Source organism: Dreissena polymorpha, chromosome 12 (assembly GCF_020536995.1).
Source record: "Dreissena polymorpha isolate Duluth1 chromosome 12, UMN_Dpol_1.0, whole genome shotgun sequence".
NCBI classification, from domain to species: Eukaryota; Metazoa; Mollusca; class Bivalvia; order Myida; family Dreissenidae; genus Dreissena; species Dreissena polymorpha.
Window position 1 is genome coordinate 12,125,050 of NC_068366.1, and position 25,692 is coordinate 12,150,741.

The 25,692-nt window shown below is 33.2% G+C and overlaps 1 protein-coding gene across 4 annotated transcripts in view; it reads right to left on the reverse strand.

Moving 5' to 3' along the window:
* The window catches only part of LOC127854085 (sushi domain-containing protein 2-like), a 67,160-nt gene extending 46,016 nt beyond the window's left edge, over nt 1–21,144 (reverse strand). Inside the window, exons 1-4 of one of the 4 annotated variants that reach the window (XR_008036909.1) lie at nt 20,817–21,136; nt 18,183–18,307; nt 17,320–17,667; nt 16,731–16,829 (exon numbers count right to left, since the gene is read on the reverse strand). Coding sequence is in view for 2 of the 4 variants with exons in the window: in XM_052389075.1 (XP_052245035.1) it covers nt 16,731–16,829; nt 17,320–17,667; nt 18,183–18,307; nt 20,817–20,886 (642 nt within the window). In the remaining 2 variants the exon portion in view is untranslated. Of the gene's footprint in view, nt 1–16,730; nt 16,830–17,319; nt 17,668–18,182; nt 18,308–20,816 lie in introns of all 4 variants that reach the window. The other 3 variants (XR_008036910.1, XM_052389075.1, XM_052389076.1) reach the window with 3 other exon arrangements.
* Between the last annotated feature and the right edge of the window lie 4,548 nt (nt 21,145–25,692).

Here is a 25,692-nt window from a genome sequence, read left to right on the forward strand (position 1 = left end):
TAATAATCATGATGATAACAGAATATCAATTATGATTACCCCATGTCTGCTACTGGCAACTTATTGAAAATATAACCCCATTTCTCAGGTAAAAAGTTTAATCAACTCATCAAATAATTATGAAATGGTATTTGTACTAAATACTTCAGGTAAAAATGAAAGTTAGATTATAATTTGACATTTGCACAACAGTAGATAGCAGCTTGTGCTTCAGTGATGTGAGACACAAAGAAACTATTATCAAGCATGTGCAATACCCTTAATGTTTTGAAGCATATTTAATTTGCATGAAATGTACAACTCTTTTATCTTGAAATAATTAATGAGAAAATCAGAGCTTCCCTTGACATACTTTTTTGTATCTTCATCACACCCTAGGGTGAATTAAAAAGAGACAAAACAAAAACACAATTTCTGATAGAATATTGAAAATAGTGTCACAAAGCATTTGGAGAGAATGTTCAAAAGATATTGTAAATACATTTTAAATGTTTATTTATGGATTATGATGAACAATTTAATGATCAATATAAAAAGTGCTTATGAAATGCTGGGAACAAATTAAAATGAATGTTGCCTGATTGAAATCCCATTGTGGTTTTTCCAGAGACTGTTTATCATCTTTGATGTGAGGTGTGAGCATTTAGAAGCCCTTAAATCAATTGAAAGTCTGTCACATTGAATCTTAAATTATGATACCAGGCCTCGACACTAACGGTGGTCCGGGGTTCCGAGGCCCCCAGATTTTGGCGAGGACCACCAGTTCTTTCAAGCTGGGTGGTCCTCCGGGAACCCTAAATTTATAGAACCACTTTGTCTTGATTGACCATTTGATTTTTTTAAAGTGCCTCCAATTTTTAAAGAGCGGCGTATAAAAAAAATCGGTAAAATCTTATCCGAAAATGTACTGCGAATCGAAAGCACGCGACTGAGCATGAGCGGCCAGCGTCTGTCAGTTGTAAATATTGATTTTCGACGATGTAAGCGACTTACAGTGCAGAGAGTATATTGAAATCACTGAAGCGTGTTAGTGTTATAAACGGTGTTTTTACTGCTATTGTCAAGTTTTATGGGGGTTATTATCGGATTATCGGATTATTAATGGCTCCTTTATGATATTGAGCCCCCAAAAAAGTAACACTGGGACAAACTGTCACGACGATCAGTAATTATAATAATTATTAGAGCCGCTATTTCTTTAATCAAAACCATAGGCAGTCGGGCTGGCAAAAGCATTCAATTTCTCCACAAAAACATATGCCGGTATACACTTTTTTCCACAGGTATTTGTGAGCATTTCTGTTTAATAGTTCCATTATTATAATGACCTTGGAAGGATATAATTTGATTAAGATACCAACAATTTCTGAAATAAAGAGTATATCGTTCACTTGTTGCACTATATTTCGGATATGTTAAAATTCGGACATTTAAAGATAGTGACATGCATGTGTTTGTTTGTTGTTGATAGTTTGTTAAAAAAATATGCTTTATGTTATTTCAGGCAACTAGAATAGATGGTGGTAATTATCTGGGCCTTTCTGTCAGGAAATAGGCGTGAACAATTATAATTTAATTGATCCTGGAAATCATACACCACTAACAGAAAACGTTTTAACAACAGAAGCTGATGTATGACATATCCAAATGACCATATATAACTGTTTAACAAATTAAGTGAGATGATTTACTTTCTGATGTTTTATATTTCTTTTTCCCTTTCAAATGATGTAAATTGGTGTGATTCTATGTTTAAATAATTATTTTTGAAACATTTAGGCAGCATTCTGTTTAATACATTGTAGTTAACATTGTTATATTATTTTGGTTATCTGTGTTGTTTATCAAGTTGAAAAAAATGGTATTTATATACAAATAAAGCTTATTAAGACTTATGAAGGTATGACTTATGAAGGTACTTATTGTTTTTTATGTAATAATATACTTTTTAAAGTGATAATAAAGGCAATGACATTAATGTAGTAAGGTTTCTTTAAATGATTGTTCTTATTAATAAGGTTGGAATAATCGACAGTTTTCACGGCGCGAAAAAGTTGCAACAAGTTTTGTTGAGCCAGTGAAACCCCTGAATGCGCGTAATTACCTTTTATTTCTTAAAAGTTTATAATAAGAACTTCCGAAACGCTAAGTTCTGGCGGCGAAGGGCAATGCTGAAGATGATAATGCTGAAGATGATTATGGCAAGGATGACGATGCTGATGATATTGATGAAATACATAATATCAAAAGTTTACAAGACACGGTTATGAGCTTTTAATGGGTCTGCTTTTAATGGCAACAAAATTGAATAAAGGAAATAAAAATGTGTACAAGTATGCTTTTTGTACTTATTTGCCCTTACGCCGAGAGTAGCTGTGTGTTGAAACAAGAGGACTCCCTAGTTTGGGTGAGGGCCACCAAAAGTTGAAAGTAGGGTTCCCTCCGGGTACCCTGTCAAAAAAGTTAGTGTCAAGGCCTGGATACTGAATATTGAATTGTGTAAAAGGTCCCTTTTTTGGGCTGGACTAAATGACTGCCAACTTATGACATTGAACAACAAGTTTTACTGTAAAGTGTCAAATGAGCAGGACAACAATTGGCCCAGTGACACCCCATTTGCACAAATATTTGTTTGGTACTTTTTCAATCATTTTAAACCCTAGCATTATAACTCCTTAGTAAACTCCTAACAACAAGTATCGTTGAAAGCGATGGATGCTCCCCGATGATGCGCTTTGTCAATCTATGTGTTAATAACCACCTAAAAAAAATCTATTATTAGCCTCGGTGACCTTGACCCCAAATGACATCAAGCGTCATCAAAAGGTAGAGGTCTATATATGTAAGGTACCTACATGCCAAATATGCAAGAGATCAGTAAAATATTGAAGGCGCTATGAAAAACTGTAACAAAAGTGTGACGGAAAAATATATAATTAGCCTCGGTGACCTTGACCTTTAACCCAGTGACCTTAAAACTCATCAAAAGGTAGAGGGCCATGCAAGGTACCTACATGCCAAATATGAAAGAGATCGGTAAAGTAGTGAAGGCGGATGGCCCTATGAGAAACTGTAACAAAAGCATGACGGAAAATCTATTATTAGCCTCGGTGACCTTGACCTTGAACCCAGTGACCTCAAACCTCATCAAAAGGTAGAGGTCCATGCAAGGTACCTACATGCCAAATATGAAAGAGATCAGTAAAGTAGTGAAGGCCCTATAAGAAACTGTAACAAAAGCGTGACAGAAAATCTATTATTAGGCCTCTGTGACCTTGACCTTGAACCCAGTGACCTCAAACCTCATCAAAAGGTAGAGATACATGCAAGGTACCTTAGACATGCCAAATATGAAAGAGATCCGTAAAGTAGTGAAGGCCCTATGAGAAACTGTAACAAAAGCGTGCCAGAAAATCTATTATTAGCCTCGGTGACCTTGACCTTGAACCCAGTGACCTCAAACCTCATCAAAAGGTAGAGGTCCATGCAAGGTACCTACATGCCAAATATGAAAGAGATCGGTAAAGTGTTGAAGGCGCTATGAGAAACCGTAACAAAAGTGTGACGGAAAGAAGGAAGGAAGGAAGGACAAACTGGCCACTATATGCTCCGCCAAAATTTTATTTCGGGAAGCATAAAAATAAAACACTTGTTTAACCCTTTCCCACACAAAAGCAAAGTGGAAGTGGCTATGTGCAAACAGCATAACTTCAGAACAGCCTGTGAATAAAACGCAGGCTGTTCAGGTTTTATGCTGTTTGCTGCTCATCAGTATCTAAGGGTTGGAAATGAAGCCTTTAAAACTTGGATCTAGTAAGAAAGGTCTTGAATTAAATATAACTTTCTAAGTGACTACAAATGCGTCAAAATACGTATCTAAGGGGTAAAGGGATAAACAAAAAGTAAGGATGTGTAGTAAAAAACTAAGAAGATTGCCAGTAGTATTACAAACAAATAAAAATATGTATTTAAAACTGATAATATTGTCTTTGTGAAATTAATCTGCAGATTCATTAGCCCATTGTTTTCAATTATTAAATCAAATACAACTGATAGATTTACCATGCCAACACATTGTTTAAAACAATTATTATAATACTTGTTTTCCTCAATAAAAAAACAACTTATTTCGTCTTCATTTAAAATTAATAAAAAACCCTCAAATCTCAAGATTGTTTGACCTGGAGATAATAAGATATTTGTGTGGAATGTGTCCTTCAGCTTATCAGTTACTGTGTTACTGATTGTAATCTAATAAACCGTGGGTGACTGTGCTCTCTAGGGGTCTAATGTGACAAAATAAGATAAGACTGGATGCATGTATTTAAGAGGGCATAAGGCACTATTTGGATTTTTTAAATTAATAAATGACATTAAATAAAAATGGGAACTAACAAACTAACAGCTCATAGATTATGGGCATTCAATAGTGGTGATATTATATTGTAGTAAAAAACAACTGCATACATTTATCAAAAAGAAACTTAACACATAAAATTGTCTATTTGGTATCTGAAAAATCTTTTCTTGCTGAAATTGTGATGTGCACACCATCAATGCATTTGGTTACGTAATATCCCATATTTCTACGAATTCACTGATGGTATTGACACAACTTACATGTAACTGTAACAATAATAAATATTAATAATAATTATAATGCGAAAAAGTTTCCACCGTAGATTTTCATTTACAAGTAATTGATCGCCTGATAATAAAGGCCAATTTGGTGCAGTCACACCAGCAACCAGTATTCAATTTCCATTCTGGGACCAGGGTCCATGTAAATTGTTTCGGAGGTAACAATACAATATAGGTGGAGCTAAAATTAGGTACTCTGGTTGATCCACATGGCACATGACCATGTCAACTTTAAAATATGTTTTTCAGTGAGTCAGAGATTAATGCATAGAATTAAGCTCTTAATATTGAAAATTCTTCCCACATTTTGAGTCTTAACTGCAGGAGCTCCAGGTCAACACATTGTCATAAGCATGATAATGCATATTCATCATCACACACTGTCATGTAATTATTCAGGTGAGTAAGGAACTAAGAAATAAAATATATGCACACATGCACACATTTGTTCACAACCTGTGGCTTTCAAGCCTAAAAGATGCAGCAGACGTCAACATCCTCAGGTGTGAAAAAATGATGTTCAATAAATTAAAAATAATCTACAGTAGATACACTTGATTAACCACACAGACGAAATCTACAGTACTGTAACGACACTTAAGTATGTGAATAATTTCATCATTGTTCAATTAATGGATTTTTTTCAACATTTGACCAACACAATTTTTGTTGTAGTAAATACATTCAATACCAACAACATAAAAATCAATTATAAAAGTGGATAACATTCATTAACCCTTTCAGTGCGGGAACCGAATTTTAAAGGCCTATGCAAAACGTGGCGTCTCATCAGGATCCAAACTGTTTGCTATTCTGATAGTATTCTTTGAAAAAAAATCAAAGAAAATGCTAATTTTAGAAATTCAGCAGACGACATTTTAGCAGACGACAAATTTCCCAGCATTCAAAGGGTTAAGGGGGCAGGGGATATATTTTTGCCCAAATTTCAAGTTCCGAAAGGCAGCAAACAGTCAAATCCATTTCATCAAAACAGAAAGTGACACAAGAACGCCTATTTGTGTCAGTGTCATAACATAGCGCTAAGGCAACATGCATTGAAAATAAAACCAAAGACAAGGCCAGCTTCTTCATTTGTGAAACTATTGCCCTTGATCTTCCCCCCGGAAGCGAGACAGTTAACCCCCAAGACAATTGACATGACGCCTTATCTATGATCGCTCCGCCCACTAGAATTGATCCACCAATCAGCGATCGATTAATCGGGCGCACTCGTTAGCAACGACCTGTCCGCCATTTTCTAGACAAGCTACATGTTTAGGTTCACTTTTATTCCAACAAGTTTCTTTTGTTTTCCTCTTAAAAAAAACGATTAAAAATGGTTAAACGGTGTCAATCGGGATTATGTAACTCGGACAATCGATATCCTGACAGATTAGTTGGTGACATTGAATTTATTTCGTTTCCAAAGCGGAAATTTCCAACGAGGCAATGCGGTCTTGACAAGAGCGAGTGGAAGCTTCAAGATTTACCGAGATCCCCTTTATAGAACATTAATTTATTTCAAAAACTTGAAATGTCATATAAGCAATAACTAAGCATTATTAAGTATGTATTATGTCACGTGTGCATGTAAAATAATTGAGAATTTTTGTACCCAATTCGTGTAACTTTACTACGAAATCCCCGTTAAAAATCGCGTTTCTGTGTGTGTCAGAAACAAGTGAAAACCATTTTGTTATTATTTTAATAAAGACGTATCGATAAATGCTATTGTAAAAGAGTTTTTATTACTGATATTAGTTAACCAATAAATGAGGTAACTTCGGGGAAGTCGGTACCTGCGCGAGCGTCTGATATTGGTAGCCTTATTAATTTATAATAGCCTGACCGTATTCCATTTCGTACACACTAATTTTATATCAGACAATGTCAAAACTTACTTTGTTGTTTTTGCGTTTTAAATTATAGTGATTGATAAATGTCCCATAAGCAATGTTTAATATGATTAATATCACTTTTATACGCAATAACATGTGGGATTGAGGTACCCACCCGGCGTCAGAAAGCGCATAAAAACTTCACCAAATTCCCAGTTATAAAGCGCTATTTCGTGTCAAATACACGGGTAGGGGGGAATGTTTGGGTAAACATTTTTTTAATTACACGGGTAAATACCGGTGAAGTGTTAATTTATTGCAAATTCCACCATTACACGTAATAACGGGTTCGATTTCGGTAAGCGTGCACGTGTTTGGGAGCGTGTTTAATGTACCGATTTACCCGTTATAACTAGCTGATGTTCTCTTTAATCGTATATTTTTTTTGCATTTGCAGAATAACTAAATTGCATCAACCCCTTTACAAGTGTAATATGGTGTTAAACAAGTCCATAAAATCATCTGGAATATCGCGTAAATCTATATGCAGTCTATAGGCAAAGAAGCCATTTTGGTGAAAGCTTGTCTAGGTTTTCTTCCCGCTAAGCCACGTGATTAAGTGGGCGGAGCAATCACTGATAAGGCGTCATGTCAATTCACCCCGAGGAGACAATTCACCCCCTAGACAATTCACCCCTGCTCCTGGACATTTTTTTTATCTTTTGCTGTTTGTTTAGGATTTAGTAATTACAAATATCTGTTTTCTAAGGATAGTTATTTGTATTCTTTTTTATTTTTATGAAGTTCTAATAAAAGCATATTAAGATGTTCTCAGAATTTCTTTCTTTTTTTCATAAAATTACTTGCAATTGAAACATAACTGTGCTTTTTATCTATTGATGTTTGTTTTTGTTATTAACAATATCTTATTATTAACAATATCTTATTATTGTTTTTATGTCATTAAATAATTTATTATGTGTTTATGTTTTATTTAAGATTGATTTTATTCATTAAAACAGTTTATATTTGTAAAAAGTGTATTAATAAATAATAATGGTATTGGATACATTATTTGGAAATAATCTAATTGTTTTATTTGATAAGTTATGCAAGATTTCGAAATTTTTATAAAATTACTATATTTATTTTTAAATGGGAAATATAATAATAAAATATTTGTCACATAATCAGTCAACAAAGTAACAACACCTAAAAAACAACCTTTTTCACACCCATAAAGGTATCAATAAACAGATAATCTGTCAGGCATTTAGAGCTGATGAGGGTACTGATTATCTAATGGTAGATAAGGCTATTACTGATTGGGGTTGCTTAGAGATAAGGCTGGAGTATGGAATGAGTTAACATACTGTATGATTGAAGTGGACTTGAATTGAGTACAATTTCTGTAAAAAGTACATTACATTTCAAAACATTTTTAAGAGGAGCATACTAGCGGTATTATAGTAGATTTAATAAATCATGAGGTATTGGTGTATAAGTACCATTTAAAAAAATTATAACATAAAATGGTGTGAATTTGATACTGGCTTTGAAAAGAATACTGATAATTGCAGACTAAAATATGTTTCAATACACAACATTACAAAACACAACTTCTATTACTAATCCTTCAATGAGAGAAAATCCAACAACTTAATGGATAATAAGAATAAAAATAATAATTTTTTTAATGAAACACTTTTGTTTATAGGCAGTTTAATAAAAATAATAATCAAAATATCAGATGAACAACAATGGAATTTTTTAATACAATACCAGGTCTTAGAATTGCCCAGCCCAACATAATTATTTGTCAATGTGTGTAACTGAAGTCTTTGTTTATCTGTGTTGACACTTTGATAAAGCCTTGTCAGGTGGGTGAATGCTTGATTGTAATACCCATGAATAGCACGCTTCCAACCAGATTAAATTTCCTTTTTTTAATTAAGGTTTTCTTATCAATTAAACCATAATATTTTATTAAATTAATTATCCCATCTAACATGAATAAATAAGTAATTGTCATAATGTAAAATTCTAAGAATTAAATGAAACTAATTAATCTACTTCAATATTTGACAAAGTTCTCAAATAATAAAATAGCAGTTAACCTAATAATATTATTTCAGTCTTCACGATAGTTCATTTTATCCACTAGCCATTCGGGCTACTTGAATGGTAAAGACAAGTAGCCCAGCAGCAAAATTACTAGCCCAAAGTAAATTTGTTAAAATATACACCCTGTTAAAGGGTTTCATCTTTCAATAGCAGTTAATCTATTAAAAGTAAAATTGTATCCAGGGTATGTTAACTGTAAAGCCTATTGCAAAAACAATTGCAACACAATATAACAAGTCAATGCAATTATGTCCTTTATTAATTATAAGTATTTAACATGTGATAAACAACTTCTTCGTTCATCTAATCATCACTGCAATTGACATGACGCCTTATCTATGATCGCTCCGCCCACTAGAATTGATCCACCAATCAGCGATCGATTAATCGGGCGCACTCGTTAGCAACGACTTGTCCGCCATTTTCTAGACAAGCTACATGTTAAGGTTCACTTTTATTCCAATGAGTTTCTTTTGTTTTCCTCTTAAAAAAAAAACGATTAAAAATGGTTAAACGGTGTCAATGGGGATTATGTAACTCGGACAATCGATATCCTGAAAGATTAGTTGGTGACATTTAATTTATATCGTTTCCAAAGCCAAAAAGAGATCTTGAGAACTGTAAGAGATGTATAAATACATGCGGTCGTCACCACGAACAACTGAACGTCAACACTGTCAAAGACAATTATAATATATTTTTATCGGATATACTAGCAGATTTAAATAGTTTATGTTATCGATCTGATTATCACATAATATTTCACTTTTTTAAAATAGTTTTATCAGTTACTAGGTCAGAAGCGAGGTTCATCTGCATTACTTAAAGAGAAATAAAACCCACCATGAAGCCTAATTCATGCTGTGTTTTATTACTCTGATAGTAATGCACTTAATTGACATCATACATGTTATTTGAAGGTGACATGTGATTTATTATCTTATTAACGGTATCTACACATTTGCGCTCATGTGGTGTCACCAATAAACGCTTTTAATCCACACTAGGAGCTCGAATGCCTAGATCTCATTTTTAAACGAGTTTCTATATTTTGTTCGGATTAAAAAACGAAAATGAAATATGGCAAAAACGGAGTAAAAAGGGTTAATGCAACTCTGACATTTGGTATCCAGAAAGATAAGTTAGATGAATTAAATTTATACCATTTCCAACGCGGAAATGAGGTCTTGACAAGAGCGAGTGGAAGCTTAAAAAATTATTGAGATCCCCTTTAAAGAACATTTATTTATTTCACAAACTTGAAATGTCATATAAGCAATAACTAAGCATTATTAAGTATGTATTATGTGTGCATGTAGAATAATTGAGAATTTTGGTACCCAATTCGTGTAACTTTACGAAATCCCCGTTAAAAATCGCGTTTCTGTGTGTGTAAGAAACAAGTGAAAACCATTGTGTTATTATTTTAATAAATACGTATCGATAAATGCTATTGTAAAAGAGTTATTATTACTGATATTAGTTAAACAATAGATGCGGTAACTTCGCGGAAGTCGGTACCTGCGCGAGCGTCTGATATTGGTAGCCTTATTAATTTATAATAGCCTGACCGTATTCCCTTTCGTACAACGCTAATTTTATATCAGACAATATACAAACGACTGTGTTGGTTTTGCGCTTTAAATTATAGTGATTGATAAATGTCCCATAAGCAATGTTTAATATGATTAATATCACTTTTATACGCAATAACATGTGGGATTGAGGTACCCACCCGGCGTCAGAAAGCGCGTAAAACTTCACCGAATTCCCAGTTATAAAGCGCTATTTCGTGTCAAATACACGGGTAGGGGGGAATGTTTCTGTAATAATTTTGTTAATAACACGGGTTAATACCGGTGAAGTGTTAATTTATTGCAAATACCACCATTACACGTAATAACGGGTTTGATTTCGTGAAGCGCGCAAGCGTTTGAGAGGGTGTTTAATGTACCGATTTACCCGTTATAAATAGCTGATGTTCTCTTTAATCTTATATTTTTTGCATTTGCAGAATAACTAAATGGCATCAACTCCTTTACACGTGTAATATGGTGTTAAACAAGTCCATAAAATCATCCGGAATATCGCGTAAATCTATATGCAGTCTATAGGCAAAGAAGCCATTTTGGTGTTAGCTTGTCTAGGTTTTCTTCATGCTGAGCCACGTGATTAAGTGGGCGGAGCGATCACTGATAAGGCGTCATGTCAATCCTAGAGATCCTCTTAGTCAGAAACCATATCCTGTAAAACAAGCAACCTGATAGTTATTTTCCAGAAGTTTACTTGACAAGTGAAGGCATAGATGGCATACTTTTATCATACATGTGTACATGTTGACTTTTTTTTTATGCTGTGTTTTTAAGGGTAGCTTATTAAACTCTGTCTTACAGAAGTAGCTTCTCCTTCATCACTGATTGTTTACCACTTTTCTTGAAATTCACGTTTCCGTGATTTTTCATAGTCATTTGTTGACTTACGATCAGAAGTGGGCAGTTTCTTGCCTGGCTTCGCTCCAGCTACGTATTTAAGCATTATGCAGCCTTATGCGCGTAGGGACTTACAACTTTGGAAATAAACACACAAACAAGGTTACAAAGTAAAACGATGTTTATTCCGGAAATGCAAACAGCGTACGTTGATAAGTTTACTTCAGCAGAAAACACATCAGCATGACGTGTGCCAATAGTAAATAACCAGTCTAAATTGTTCACCACGTGGCCTGTGTTACGACTCGAAAATAACCGTTGAATGTATGGACCAATTGGAACGCGTTTAAATCTCGTATTTTAGGCGAAGTTGAACGAAGTTCTGTCGGAAATCTTCGCAAAGTACTCACAAAATAATGACTTTTATCACACTTAAAAATGAAACAATATTGATAAACGGAATTTCTACTGGCACGACGGGTGTACAATATGGCAATTTTAATAGGCCAGAGCTATAATTTACACGCCCAGGCCAACGGGCGTGCGCTTATTTCGCAGACTGTTATTTAAATCCAATGCACAAATATTATAAATACAAAATACTTAATTTGTTTCAATTTTATATGTTGTAACACAGTTTATAGAAAAAAAGCATTGGTTGGATTGCATTTGACAAAAAACACTATTTCATCTTTCATTTACATAGCCTCTAAACCTATAAGTTCGTGCACCTTAAATTTCAATGGCATATCTTTCATGAAAATTCATTAGACAATAACGAAACTTGATATATACTTTATGATTTATCTTTTGTTTAACAAATAACGAGTGAAATATGTTGGTTGACAGATAATAAAAATGGAGTTACTTACCTTTAAACATTCATGTATATGGTAGTCTGCGTCACACAGAATTACCCTATAAGATCGTGCAACGATTTTGATGACGTCACAGCGAGGCCCTGGGATGTGTTTATAATAGCCGATATATGTTTTTGTGAATATGTGTTTATTTGTATTAAATATGTGTTGTTTTAGATGAATTTCGTGAATAAACTGTATTGAAAATAATGGTTTAAACAAAACTGGTCTTCATAAAAACGAAATATGAATTGTGATAACTGTATTCAGAGGTCTAGATAAAGTGTATTTACTAACGGAAAATAGCTAAATAAAATTCTATTCACAATGGGGGCATAAAAGGCTGTCACCCTTCTAATGACAATTGTTTTGTGACAAAATCCCAAATTGGCGCAGTGAGAACCTTTATCGCATTAGGCCGGACACGATCTTAACGTATGGTCTCGTGTCATCATTTGGGGGCAAAATTTCCCGCATACACAGCATACTTTAATCGTATTGTAATGTAAAGTACAGAGAGCACAATACAAATTCGAGACGGGCCTCCAAGGGAAAATACTCTTAAAACATTTTACGATCAAAACATTGACAAACATAGCCGTCTGGTGAAGGAAATGTGCAGAATTTAAACATTGTTTTGGCTATTTCTTTGGAACGAGGTCAGAAAAACGGACAATTTATATCATATTTATTGTTTTTTCCTCATGATTTTTGTCTTATCGGCTGTGGAAATTCTCGCGTTACAAAAGTGAACAGTTTTCTGGCACGTTCGTTTGAATGTTGCTTAGAAGTTTACGTCATAAAAAAGTACACGGTGTAATAGGGCTGCACTAAGTTTTAGGAATAGAGGATACTACATTTATTATCTTCACATCAAAATTATGCTACAAAGTCAAAATTATAACCCCAAACATATGTTCACAACTTATTTTAAAATATGACAAAAGCAAATGACAATACAATATCATATAAAAAATATGGCAGTGAATTGTCTTGGGGGTGTATTGTCCAAGGAAATCAAATTCTGGAGTGAATTGTCCAGGGGATGAATTGTCTTGGGGGTGAATTGTCTGACACCCTTTCCCCCACCCACCTACTTTTTAATGAAAAATTGAGAAATTTACCCATTTCATGTCATGCAAAGTACATTCAAACAGAATGCAATTCTAGTTTTGGCTACATTACTCATTAATTTCAACCATGTGCTGTGCTTATTAACCTAGAAGTCTTTAGATTTTTCACAATTTACCTTCTAAGTTCTGTTCTGTTTCTGCAGCGTGAAATATTGACCTTCGCAAAAACCTCCTTTTTGGAGATCCAAAATATCCTTGCAAGGGAGCTGTCGCTAGTTTCAATTTTCAATGGTTTTTTTTACAATAATTTGAGACATTCTTTCTTAAACCTAATACAAGAAATACCTTTTATAAATTCCTAATCGATTTTTAAAGACCATAGGTTACCCATACCCTAAAGATATGTAATATTTCCCCCTTTCACTGATATGTGCTCGGTACGACTAAAGAGCGTATATTACTATATTCGCGAAAGGGGCGAATATTAACAGATATCGGCTGTTTTAAAATGGTTTTCTAACATTTTTGATATGGAAATTCTTCTATGAATATAATTCTTCCTGATGTATTTATTCTGTTAAGATCGAGTGAACATTTAAGTGGTTTTTCGTGACATTTGTGAAATGTCTATGTAGTCTTTGTAGAGCTCTTTTTCAGCGTTCATGTTTTGTTTTTGTTAATTATTTGTATTATAATTTCTATTTAATTGTTATAAATTTTATATAAGCTGATATGTTTTACTTTTTTAATAAGCTATGACAGATTTTGAAATGTTCATACGTTAGTATGTTAAAGTGATATTATAGGAATATTACAGTTTATAGGTGTCTATCGCAACCGTTGTTTATTTTTGGCGTTTTCACTTAATATACACTTATATTTGTTAATGCAGCATCAACATACTACAACAGTATCCCGGAAAGAGAAAAATAAACCATTTGAATATCAACCGTAGTTTCGTTATGACAACTGACGACACGCAAGATTTGATTTACGAAGTGAATCTAAATCTAGTTTTAGTGCAGATTCGTTCATACGACACAAATACACTATTTTGTTTTACGGATCATTTCGGCTTAGAGGACTGGGTGAGTCATGTAAAATATCGACTATAATATATACTTTTTATAAACAACTGGCAGCAAGATGAGTTGCAGATAATTCGTCAGTAACCACATTTAAACTAACTCTTTTGACCTGTTAATTATGTTCAGCTCAATTCAACAGTGAAACATGCCCATAATATCACTTTAATTGTTAATTTGGAATTGTAATAATAAACCATATGTCACCTAATCAGTCAAGAAAGTAACAATACCTGAAAACACCATATTCTATTTCCCACCCCTAAAATTACAATAAACAGATAATCTGTCAGTCATTCAGAGCTGATGAGGGTACTGATAATCGAGGGGTAGATAAGGCTATTACTGATAGGGGTTGCCTAGCAATAAGGCTGTAGTATGGAATACTTAAATAAATATTTTAATTTGTCATGCTTTACAATTTAATATTTAATTAATTAATGTAGAACTGTTACTCATGTTCAAATTTTAATAATGCTGGGCAATTTTATTAAATTATTAATTAAATACACATTTGATTCTGTAAAATTGTATTATGACTGATTATTATTGTAAAATTAATAATCTTTGCGTACAAAAATGTTTCAATACATGTAGGTATTATAATCATATATACTCGGTTTATATGATACTAAGCTATACGTATTTGTACTCACGTTAACATTATTGTTATACGTTTTTTACTTATAATTGTGTGCGCAATAAGTTTTCCATAGGTTACGGGATCTTCACTTTTAGTTTTATGACAAATATTAAATTCTTAATAATTCATAGTTCTATCAGTCTTTATGTCGTATTCATTAAATTACAATATTAGTGTACATATTGTAAATCTTTGATAATGTGTGTAAATATTGAAATAAATATTAAAATAAAAGTATATACTAGTAGATGTATGTCTACTTGTGTACATATTGTACAGCTTTGATACTGTATGTAAATATTGAAATAAATATTAAAATAAAAGTATATAGATGAATGTCTACTTGTGTACATGATAAAGCTTTGACAATGTGTGTTTCAAATATTTTAATAAAAATAATAGTTTAAAAAATATATTTTAAAATGTACGTTTACTGTCTGTTATAATGTGCCGATAATGTAACCTGGTGTAAACACAATTTGTTAAAAAAATGTGTTATTTTGTGAAAATATTGCAATAAAAAGTATTGAACTAAACTCTGAAAGTATTTCTCATTTGTGTTTATGCATAAATAACTCATTCAGATCCCATCAACACATCAATAGTTTCACTACCGTGCGAGTTGACTTTTAGGTACGAGTTGACTTCCGTGCGAGTTGACCAAACAACATGCGAGTTGACTACCGTGCGAGTTGACTTAGGTACGAGTTGACTGTAAACCTTGTATTGTGGAGTCGTCGTGGTTATTGTATAGCCTAAAACAATGTTCATATTCGCGAACATGACTTTAGAGTTCGAAACATGATAATGGCTAGAGAATTGCTCTATTTATGTTAACAGTCTTAATTGTATTTTAAATTAAACTGTAATTTGTTGATAAAAACATTGCAGAAAAAGCATCAATATTGCAAATATTCGATCATATTCGTTCGTTTCGTTCATATTCGCGAACATGAGTCATATACGCATTATAGACGGACTCAAAATTTCGAGCAAAAAACTTCAAAAACTGTTAAAGGGGAATAAACAACACAATAATACAATTCCGAATGACAATAAGTATGTTTCCAATGTTATTGTCTTTCTGGAGTGTATTTATCATCACAGAAATTGATAAAAGCAACGTTTGGATTATCAAAAGGTAAATGTAATATATTTTGAGATAAGTCACTATATTATTTATACAGTCTTTCAAAATTATGGAACGTTTTAAATTCATCTTTCCAGAAATAGCAATATGTGGGTCTAATCTCTTTCAAAAAGACATTTTATTCAACGTAACGTACCGAGTTAAGAAAATTCAAAAATTATAAATTGATTTTGGAACCTTAAAAAGAAAACATCAATTATTTAATAAAGTTTGGTGTCTTTTACTCTTTATACAATGGAATATATTGCAATCGGTATAACCTGTTTATTGAAGTCTGACCCCCCCCCCCTCCCTTCTCTGGTCAAACTCCCATTGTAGTTCTTTATAAATTGGAGTTAAACTGGGATCCCCCGTCAAACTCCCATTGGGGTTTAATTTAAATGGGGGATTGACGGGGTCCCCCGTGAAAACTCCGTTGGAGTTTAATGGATATGGGAGATGGACGGGATCCCCCGTCAAAACCCCACGGGGGAAGAAAATCAACACTTTATTTTCTTATTTAAGTACATATTTCTTACAATTATAACTTTAACATGTGTATTTGTAAACATTGAAACAGAAAACAAAGCATAATATTTAAATTACATTTTTTGTAAAATATAGGTAAAATTCTCCCGTCTGGCAAAACACTCCCGTTGGAGAATTGCAATTCTTAACGGGGGAGCCAAAACTCCGTTGGGATCCAACGGGGGATGGCAACTTTATCATCAAATAACTCTACTTTCCAAAAACATTTTAACTCTTTTTTTTCAATTATATGTATGTACTCAATGCCCCCTACAAATATGCAAAATTTCATAACAATTGTTCAATAAAGAAAAAAAAATAAGTTTGCAAATAATCTGGATTTGCAAACTTAATCTGGATACTGTTTTTAGTCACTTTACCTGACAATATTCGCAAGGTAACATGTCCATCTTCTCATAGTTGAAAATTGCAAAGGAATCCATGCCATCAGTTATCAAAACCAACTGGAAGGTGTTACTCTGAAACACAAAATGGTATCCTACAACTATCATCAAATCCTTGTTTGTTTTTTGTTTTTGCTAAGTTATATCAATGCGGTAAGTTAACCTTCTCAACTTTTTTTACCACCCCAGTTAATAGACAGGCTAAGATTTGTAATGACAAAGCTACCAATCTAACTTAGTAAACTTGGAAAGAAAAACTTAACTGAATACAGCCGTATAAATTACTTGTATGCGTCTTTTTTTATTTAACCAATATAAAGATTAAAATTCATTGGATGAGTTTTGATGAATAATAAATATTTAACAGCGATGATCTGGTATGATTCATATACTGCATTCCACAAAGCTAGAAGTATAGAATTGCATCAATATTTCAAACATGATTTTTTTTTACAAAATGCAACATGTTTAACTCTTAAAATCTTGCTATGTGAAAGTTAACATTTTATATGAAATTAATTATGCTAAAGCTTCTAAAATTTATTATCATAACAAAAACATTTACCGGACAAGAACTTGCTGTACAAGTGAGAACGTTTCTAGATGTGACATTTCTCCATGTTATGACCAACCCCCAAGTTGGAGTGAAATAACTGGCCCCTACAACTTGGGAGCTGCAGTATTTCCCAAAGTCACGCAAGGTTCTGTTGTCTGGGTTGGTAGGTCCAAGTTGTTCATACTCCACACTGCCTTTGTAATCCTTATGAACACCTATTCTTTCTCCGTCGTGGTAGTAAGGAGCTATGAAGGGTACGTCTAAGAAAGGAGATATATCATCCTTGCTCCAGTCCACATTATTGAACTCTGCTTTACTGGTGTCATTTGTGAAGGCAACCAATCCATTCGTACTTATCTGCATACACAAAACATTTAAAATAAATTTATAATGTATATTTTAATGGAGTTGGCGCAGTGATATTTGCTTATAACTATTTGATTTATTTGGGTAACCTTTACCTAGTATGTTTTATTGTAATTTGCACACACCTAGGATATGGGCCTAGTATCAGAGAGATACTTAAGGCTAATATTCTGACTCAAAGTTGAGTTGTTTCCTTAGTTTAGAGCTGCGATTTCATTCCATGCTTTACTTATATTTCACATATGTCTGTTTGATTGAGTTTGACTCCAACCCTGAGTTTGAGCAATAATGTGTGATTCTGCCTACAGCTGAGATTTAAGATCGCAATTTAGTTATTATTTCATGTAAATATGCAATTAAAGTTAGCATCCCTATCTTATAGTTGCAATAATCCAACTCCCAATTATTGACCCTCCGGGCTATGCGCTATGGGTATGTACTCATAAAAGCTCAGAGCCGTCAAGAAGAACTACCCAATCTTAATGCTGTAAAGGAACTAACCTTACCACAAACGATGTAAACGATCTTTCTTCATACACAACTGGGATGTAGCTACTGATGAGGTGGTAGCTGCCTTCTGTTGGAAGGATGGCATGTTGGGTTGATGTAAAATGATACAGTGGTGTGTCAGCTGTAAAACAGAACAAAAACAGAGGTAAGACTCCATGTTATAGCTTTAACATATTTAGAACTACTACTGCAATGGTGTAGTGAATATTGTGTCAGCTTTGGGACTTCAAGGTCTCGGGATGGATCCCCACTCGAAGAGCGTTCTTAAAGTATTTTAAAGATGCACTGCTAGTCATTCTCAGAAAATGAACTAAAGAGTGTTCATATGATCAAACGGCTTTCAATGCAATCAGCTAAAAAAGGTTTAAACCAAGCATACTGAAATCAACAAAACAGTTAAATGTCATAGATATACACTGTAGAAAGGTTTGCAATATTTCAAATTTAAATACAATCAGTGTTTTCTTCCTATTTATTCGCAATAGTCTACGATATTTGACACACTTATAGAATACACCATTAATTGATTACACTCACAGCTCGACTACATTGATCTGACATCGCTGAGTTTGTGTGTGTATTTCAATGTTTAAGAGGTCGCTCCGCACGTGAGGCTGCATAATGTGTGGACCCTTAGTGTGTCCCAGCAATCCTACTTAATAAACTATTTGCCGCACGAAAGTGGGACGAATTTCGAATAAAAGCTGCAATTTCAAGCCAATTGTTTTTTAACTGAAATACATTTGTTTTGTTGGTGGGTTTTGTTACCTGGTACCTCTGAACTCCACTAGCATAAATGTTACGCGCGGATTGTTTCCTATTTTTGCATTCTGTTTTGTTCCAGTACGGTGTGCACGTGACTATAACAGGATACCGGTACTTAGTGAGGTACGCTTCAATTGATAATCAAAGCGCTGAAGGCACTGAAGTTGTTCGCTATTTCATAATCTTAGAAGCAAATCAGTTTTCAATCTTATGATATAGTTTTTTATATCGCAAGTTTGAAATGAACACAACCCATTCTTATTTTAAAGAGTGTGTCTTAAAGCACAGGTCGAGATGTGTGTGACTGTTTATCCTCATATTTATGTTATAGAGATAACTTAGACAAAATAACAACAATATGTCTTTTTTTCACAATTGGTTGCTGCACTGGCAACCATCTTTAGAAATTTGGCTGCCTTGCTAAAGAATAACAAGCCTATAATCATATACATGTTGTGATATGTGTATCTAATACTTTATCTTTTTTCTTTAAATTATTGAGAAACAATTTGCCCACATGACATACTTTTAATGCAGCATTAAGCCCCGTTTTCCCTGAAAGCAGCCAATATGTACAGACTTCAATGATAAACTTACCAATGTCGTCGCACAAGCTGTTATAAATACTAGACTGGCTTATATGTCCCACAAGCTCTTAAACCGATTGTTTAAATAAATATAGGCTGTCTGCTGCAGTGTACCAGTGAAGTATAAACAGGCAGCGGTAATCGTTCCTAGCGTAGTGACTTGCAGTTACCGTCCTTAGCGTAGCTAAGCACATAATGATTTGCAAAACATGTTCTGTAAATTAAGTCGGCAGCTAACGCGACCAAATAAAAATCGCTTCCAGTATGGATATTGATTTAACCTCGTTCCTGCATGAAAGTCAGCGCCAGGTTACCATTGACGAGCCATACAGACGGTATCTATAATAATGCCTTCTTTACAAATAAGGTACGTAACTCAATAAACCGAAAACACAACATCATACAGCCACCGATTATCACGCACATGTTCAAACTCAAATGCACGCGCCTTTTGCATGATTTTGTCAGTTTTATATTAATATTATACTATTTTAAAAATAAAGTATAATCCTGAACTTTTTCATTTTTCATTGTGCATCTTAAATATAAAGTAACTAAATACACTATAGTCCAGTTGTATTAATTAATTAATTACAATTTTAGTAGAATAAATAAATATTAGATTTTTTTTAAATACTACTCGCTATAGACTTCGTCGAAACATTGACGCAACCACCAATATTGTTTAATCTGATATACGGAATGATTCAAACGATAATAAAATAAATAATGACAAAATGCTCATCTTACATTAAAACACAAAATTGACGTGTCTTTGTTAATACAGACGTGCTCAGCCTTTAACTTAAGCACTGTTAATCTATTCGAAAACAACGATGATGTTTAAATACGTGTATGGTGAAATGCATCATAATCATTGATCATTGTAAAATGCTTGCACATATTTTAAATAAACACAAGTTAATATTGTTCAAAGCAATGCTATTGCCACATGTTATTGTCTTTTTTAGCATTTACCATGATACAATGTTACCGCGACTCGTAATTAAGAATAAACTTCTCGTTATTCTGTTTTTATTTCCATTTATTGAAATCGTAATTATTCATATGGAACAATGCACACTATACACCGTTATGAAAATAGTTTCGCCATTACCCCACTTTGGCATCCTTAAAAAGAATGTGATACAATGCCTTTCGTTCTCTTTGAACGAACATTCATTAAAAGCATATATTTTTAAAAGACGCCAATTTAAGATTTACATATAAATGTGAATGTGGAGCATCGTTGTCAAATAAAAATCAAACTAAACTTACTTGTCACATATTGAAATGAAACACAAATAAAAATGCAACATATAAATCCATGCTCCGCGAAGACCGCCATTTTAACTATATTTTCAAATGATAACGCCTACAGTTTGTTTGATTAACTTCCACATGTGGACGTTATTTCTGATATCATGACCGTATCAGTACCGTTGAGTCAGTATTCGACAAGCGTAAAAAATGTCCCAGATAAAGCCTCGTCTAAATGTTTGTTTGTATGGCGATTACAGTTCAGCTCGTAGTAATGTGTCCCTTGTCGAATCCGCAGACAAACACGCGGTGTCGCGGTTTAAAGCCTCAAGATCGCGTTGTAATCTCGGGTCATTATAACGACGCTCAAAAAGATAACGATCGGCTGTTCGCCGTGACATCACCGATATCCGCAGTTACATCATGGCTCTCCGTGGTAACTTTACTTTTGTCCGCGGTAACACCATGCAGACATACTGTTAACACCCATCTTAAAAACTGCAGTTGTCGCTTAACATGAATATTACACGGATGCGTGTGTTTGTCGGTTTTACATGTGCATGTACATATGTTCATGTCGGTATTGATGGCTTAAAATTAATTACAAAGGATGCACATATAATAGGTTGGCTATCATGTTTATGTACAGTGTTATGTGTTGTCAGTTTACATTGTAAACAGCCATACGTACAATATGAAAATTATTTTAATTTAAACACACGGTCTCCATGCATGAATGTAAACATTGATGTGTTTTGTCACATTAAAGTAATTTTCGTACGTTGATCATGTTAATTAACAAAGACTTAAAATATATGGTAAAATTTTTGGTAAAAAAGGAATTGCGCATTAATTATTTGTTGGATTCAATAACAATTAAGGAAAATCGCAGACTAAATTTTCCACAGATATCCAGACTTGAAAACTCCCAATTTTGATATTTCAACTTTGAAATATTTCAATCATTTAGATATTAGCGAACATTGATGTTTTCGTCGTGGAGAAATACTTTTAAACTAACAAGATTTATATGCACTATGGAATGCACCCCTTTCAATATGCCGAGATTAAATATCACAGTTTACGCTGCACGCAACGCATGATTATCATGAAGATTTATAAGTGGGTCAAACATAATTACCTTAACTTAACCTTAACTTAAGGTGTAAAATTGATATTGCTAAGAGAAAGATATGATATCCATATATCATTGTCCAACAGAATACTCGTAGATAAAAGGGTATTCAGGATTTTGCGATCTTGTAAGTAAATAAACACTGGCGTACTATCTGGCTTTATTTTGAGGCGAGTACCGTTATTCCTTTTTTGTTCATGTATTTCATACTTATGTTTAAACATACAAAAGTTAATATAAATATAGAGTTTGAAAATTCCTGTAGTTTTCGAGATATGCCTTCAGCAGATCTTTATGAAACCAAATACGACCGTGTTCATATAATACTGTTCCGTTTCACCATGGACAATATTAAACAACCGTTTCTACTATGCATCATCAATGTAAACAAGTAAGTAATATAATAATTATAATAAATTACGTTGATTGTTTTCTGCTTATCTCTGGGAGAGTGTAATAATTGTTAATAGTATGGCTGTAGGATTCCGTCATACTTGCAAATATTGGTAGTGTGTATCCTTACAGTTGGGTATAGGCTTTTGAACGCATGACGTATTATCGCGGCAATATTTTACTTTCAGATTTTGACATATCACTAATATTTGATAATGTCGTCTGTGTCATCAAGCTCATTGTTTTCACAGTAGGTGCATAACACTTTTCAAAGGTTTGGTTTCATAATGATATATTTCTTCCGCGTCAAGGAAGTTGAATATATCGAAATAAAATTTGAGCAACATTTGTTCCAAGGACTTTTCGTACAAACTTTCCAATGTTACCATGTGCCATTGCTATTCTCGACTTTCCAATAGACCAGAACGCCGTGAAAACTGATGACTTCCGGTCGCAACGTAATTCCGTTACTGTCGTAAAAAACGCATAGTCAATCCAGTTTTAGGTAAGACTATTAATTATCGTTTAAAAATATTGAAACTATTTGTTGGATGTGTTTGCATTTTGTTTTCAATATATTTAATATTGATGTTTATGTGTTGTCAACCGGCTAACATGTTGTTTTTTTAAATACACGTTGAACACGTGTGTGGGGTAAAGTGTATTGATGTAGATTTCTTGAAAAATAGAATTGTGTGTGGACTTTAACTATTATAGCAACGGTAGTAACAAAAACACGATACATTGATAGATATTGAATGTTTTTTTAAGAAATGTATTACATTTTACATGCTGGGTTATATTGTATGGTAAACAACACGGTCATGTAATGCTACTGGATATACAATGTCAATATTGTCACTGTCAAGCTAATCTTGTTATTTCCATGCACATAAGGACACTTATGTAGTGAGATAATGATACCAAATATTACAGTTCATATGACTTCATTGTTAAATGTAAGTGTTTATTTCTATAATATAATTTTCTATTTAAGATATTTGATGCCATATGGACAATTATTAGAGTGACAACTACACTTTCATCCGAGAAGATTCAACATATCAGACATGCCTTCTCTTGTGCATCACAAGGTAGGACATCGAATGACTAAAAGAGTCTGATAACCATGTCATTTATATTTTCAAATACTCCGAAGAGATGCGTAGCCTAGAACACTTCTTTTCTGGACATAATTTAACATGATTTAATAGAGAGTGTGCCGTTCCTAAAAAGCTTCATTTATGAGGCTGCTCAGCATATTTTGTTTGCAGTACTTACTCATTCTCTTTGTGTTTGTTTACATATGCTTATCATAATCCTGAATTTTGTAACACATTTTATTTTAATATATATGGTTATGCAAAGTATCTGTGTAACAAGCAAACAATAAAAACCAAACATATAATTCAAGTCCAAAATGGGTTGTTTTGCTTAATTAACCATTAAATAATTCTATGGTTGTACATACATTGTAATATACATTAATTCTCAATGTAAACAATGATCTGCTTGGTTGTCAGTATAAATGTGTTGTATAATGTGTATTAACTGATTATTTGTTTTATTGTTTAATGTTTTGCAGTTGATTTCATCTGTTTTTTGTTCTTTTCAGGGAGATCAAAGTATTCTTGAAAGTACCTTCTAGAGACTTACTGATACCTTGATCAATGAAATGTTGTCATATAGTAAATTTTCAAAAGTTTCACGGAATAATGTTCTTTAAACTCTTAAAAATTGATCAGTCTTTAAAAGACTGTTTGTTTAATTACCAGAGGGTGCAAGTATTTCAGTGAAAGAAACAAAATCAAAGGAGACATTAAATACAAATTAAAAAATTGACAATTCAATAAATTGAACAACATTTAATGTTTATTACTTGGTGCAGTTGTAACAAGATCTTGCAGCCCCCTTTCATGACTGGGTCGAATGAGTATTTTCATTAAGAATCTTAAACTATTTTCAGTTATTCAGATTTCATTTGAAATTGAGTTCATGAAGTTTTAATACAATTCAATATGTGTGTTGGTATTATAACCCCCCTCCCCCCCAGTCAAGACATTTTTGTGATAATCATGTGTAACGTGTTAATTGGAGCATTTATATATTTGTATGGCAAGATTTGCAAATTCATTAATTGACAGATTAAAATTACTTTGTGAATACTGCTGTACTTCTTTATGTATTTGATGCGTAATTACTCTTGTAGATGTGAATGCTGACTATATAGTAATGTTATTATTAATGAAGTGTTTATTTTGATATACTTCAGATATTCATATAAAGATGATATTGGAAACAAAATAAACTCAATAGACCACAAACAAGCATCATTGGGTTAATATTGTTATTTGTTATGAAACAACTGTTTAATTAACATACTTAATCAGATTCATATGCATCTAATCAATTTCAGCAATGGCATAGATACAAAACCCATAAATATACACAAATATCAATACGTACACTTTGCTTTGATTATGCAGAAATAAATATTAAATGCTTTGTTACCATAGTGAGTTGAAAAAGCTTTCCGTAAACACCACAAAATGGTGATAGTTTTGATAATTAATTTGCCGCATAACATCTTCACTGGGGTTTGATGGTGTTCATGTAATTTGTACACAGATTCGCACCTTAAACGCGTTACAAATTCATCGACTAATCCTTGTCAAGTCTGAAAAACAACAGAGGTAAAACCCATTTAAAGGGGCCTTTTCACAGGTTTTGGCATTTTTAGAAGTTTGACATTAACTAATTTATATTGATAACTGCTATCATTGGATATAAAAAGCTCCAGTAAAAAAAAACAAGAATAAAATTTGAAAAAGAAAAAAAGGAACCCTCAGCAGGGCTCGAACCACTGACCCCTGGTGTCATGGAGTAAAAAGTCCCCCGCTTAGACCACTCGGCCATCCTTCCGAATACAATGTCAGGTTTATTTTATACTTCATATAACCAATCCTCGTAGTTTCACAAAATATAACGACAGCAACAGACATCTCCAAATTATTAATTCGTTTCGCAATGCAACGCTTTATAATTTCTGGGTTTTTAAATCGTCAAAAGATGCATATAATGGCTATTTTAGAGCATGGTAAATGTTCAGTATTACTGTTTCCTCACAAATATCATAACTTAAACGAATACTTGCGAATCTGAATCAACTTTTTTCAATTTTGTAAATTTACCCAAACGTGAAAAGGTCCCGTTAAAGCAAGGTATTTTATTTCTCTGTCATTCATTTATCTAAAAAAATGAACCCAATTTAATGACAAGGCAAACATATCAATCAAGTATGATAATTGTTTAAAGACAATAAGTGAAAGGAAAGAAAATATTATATTTTAACATGTTTGTTAAAAA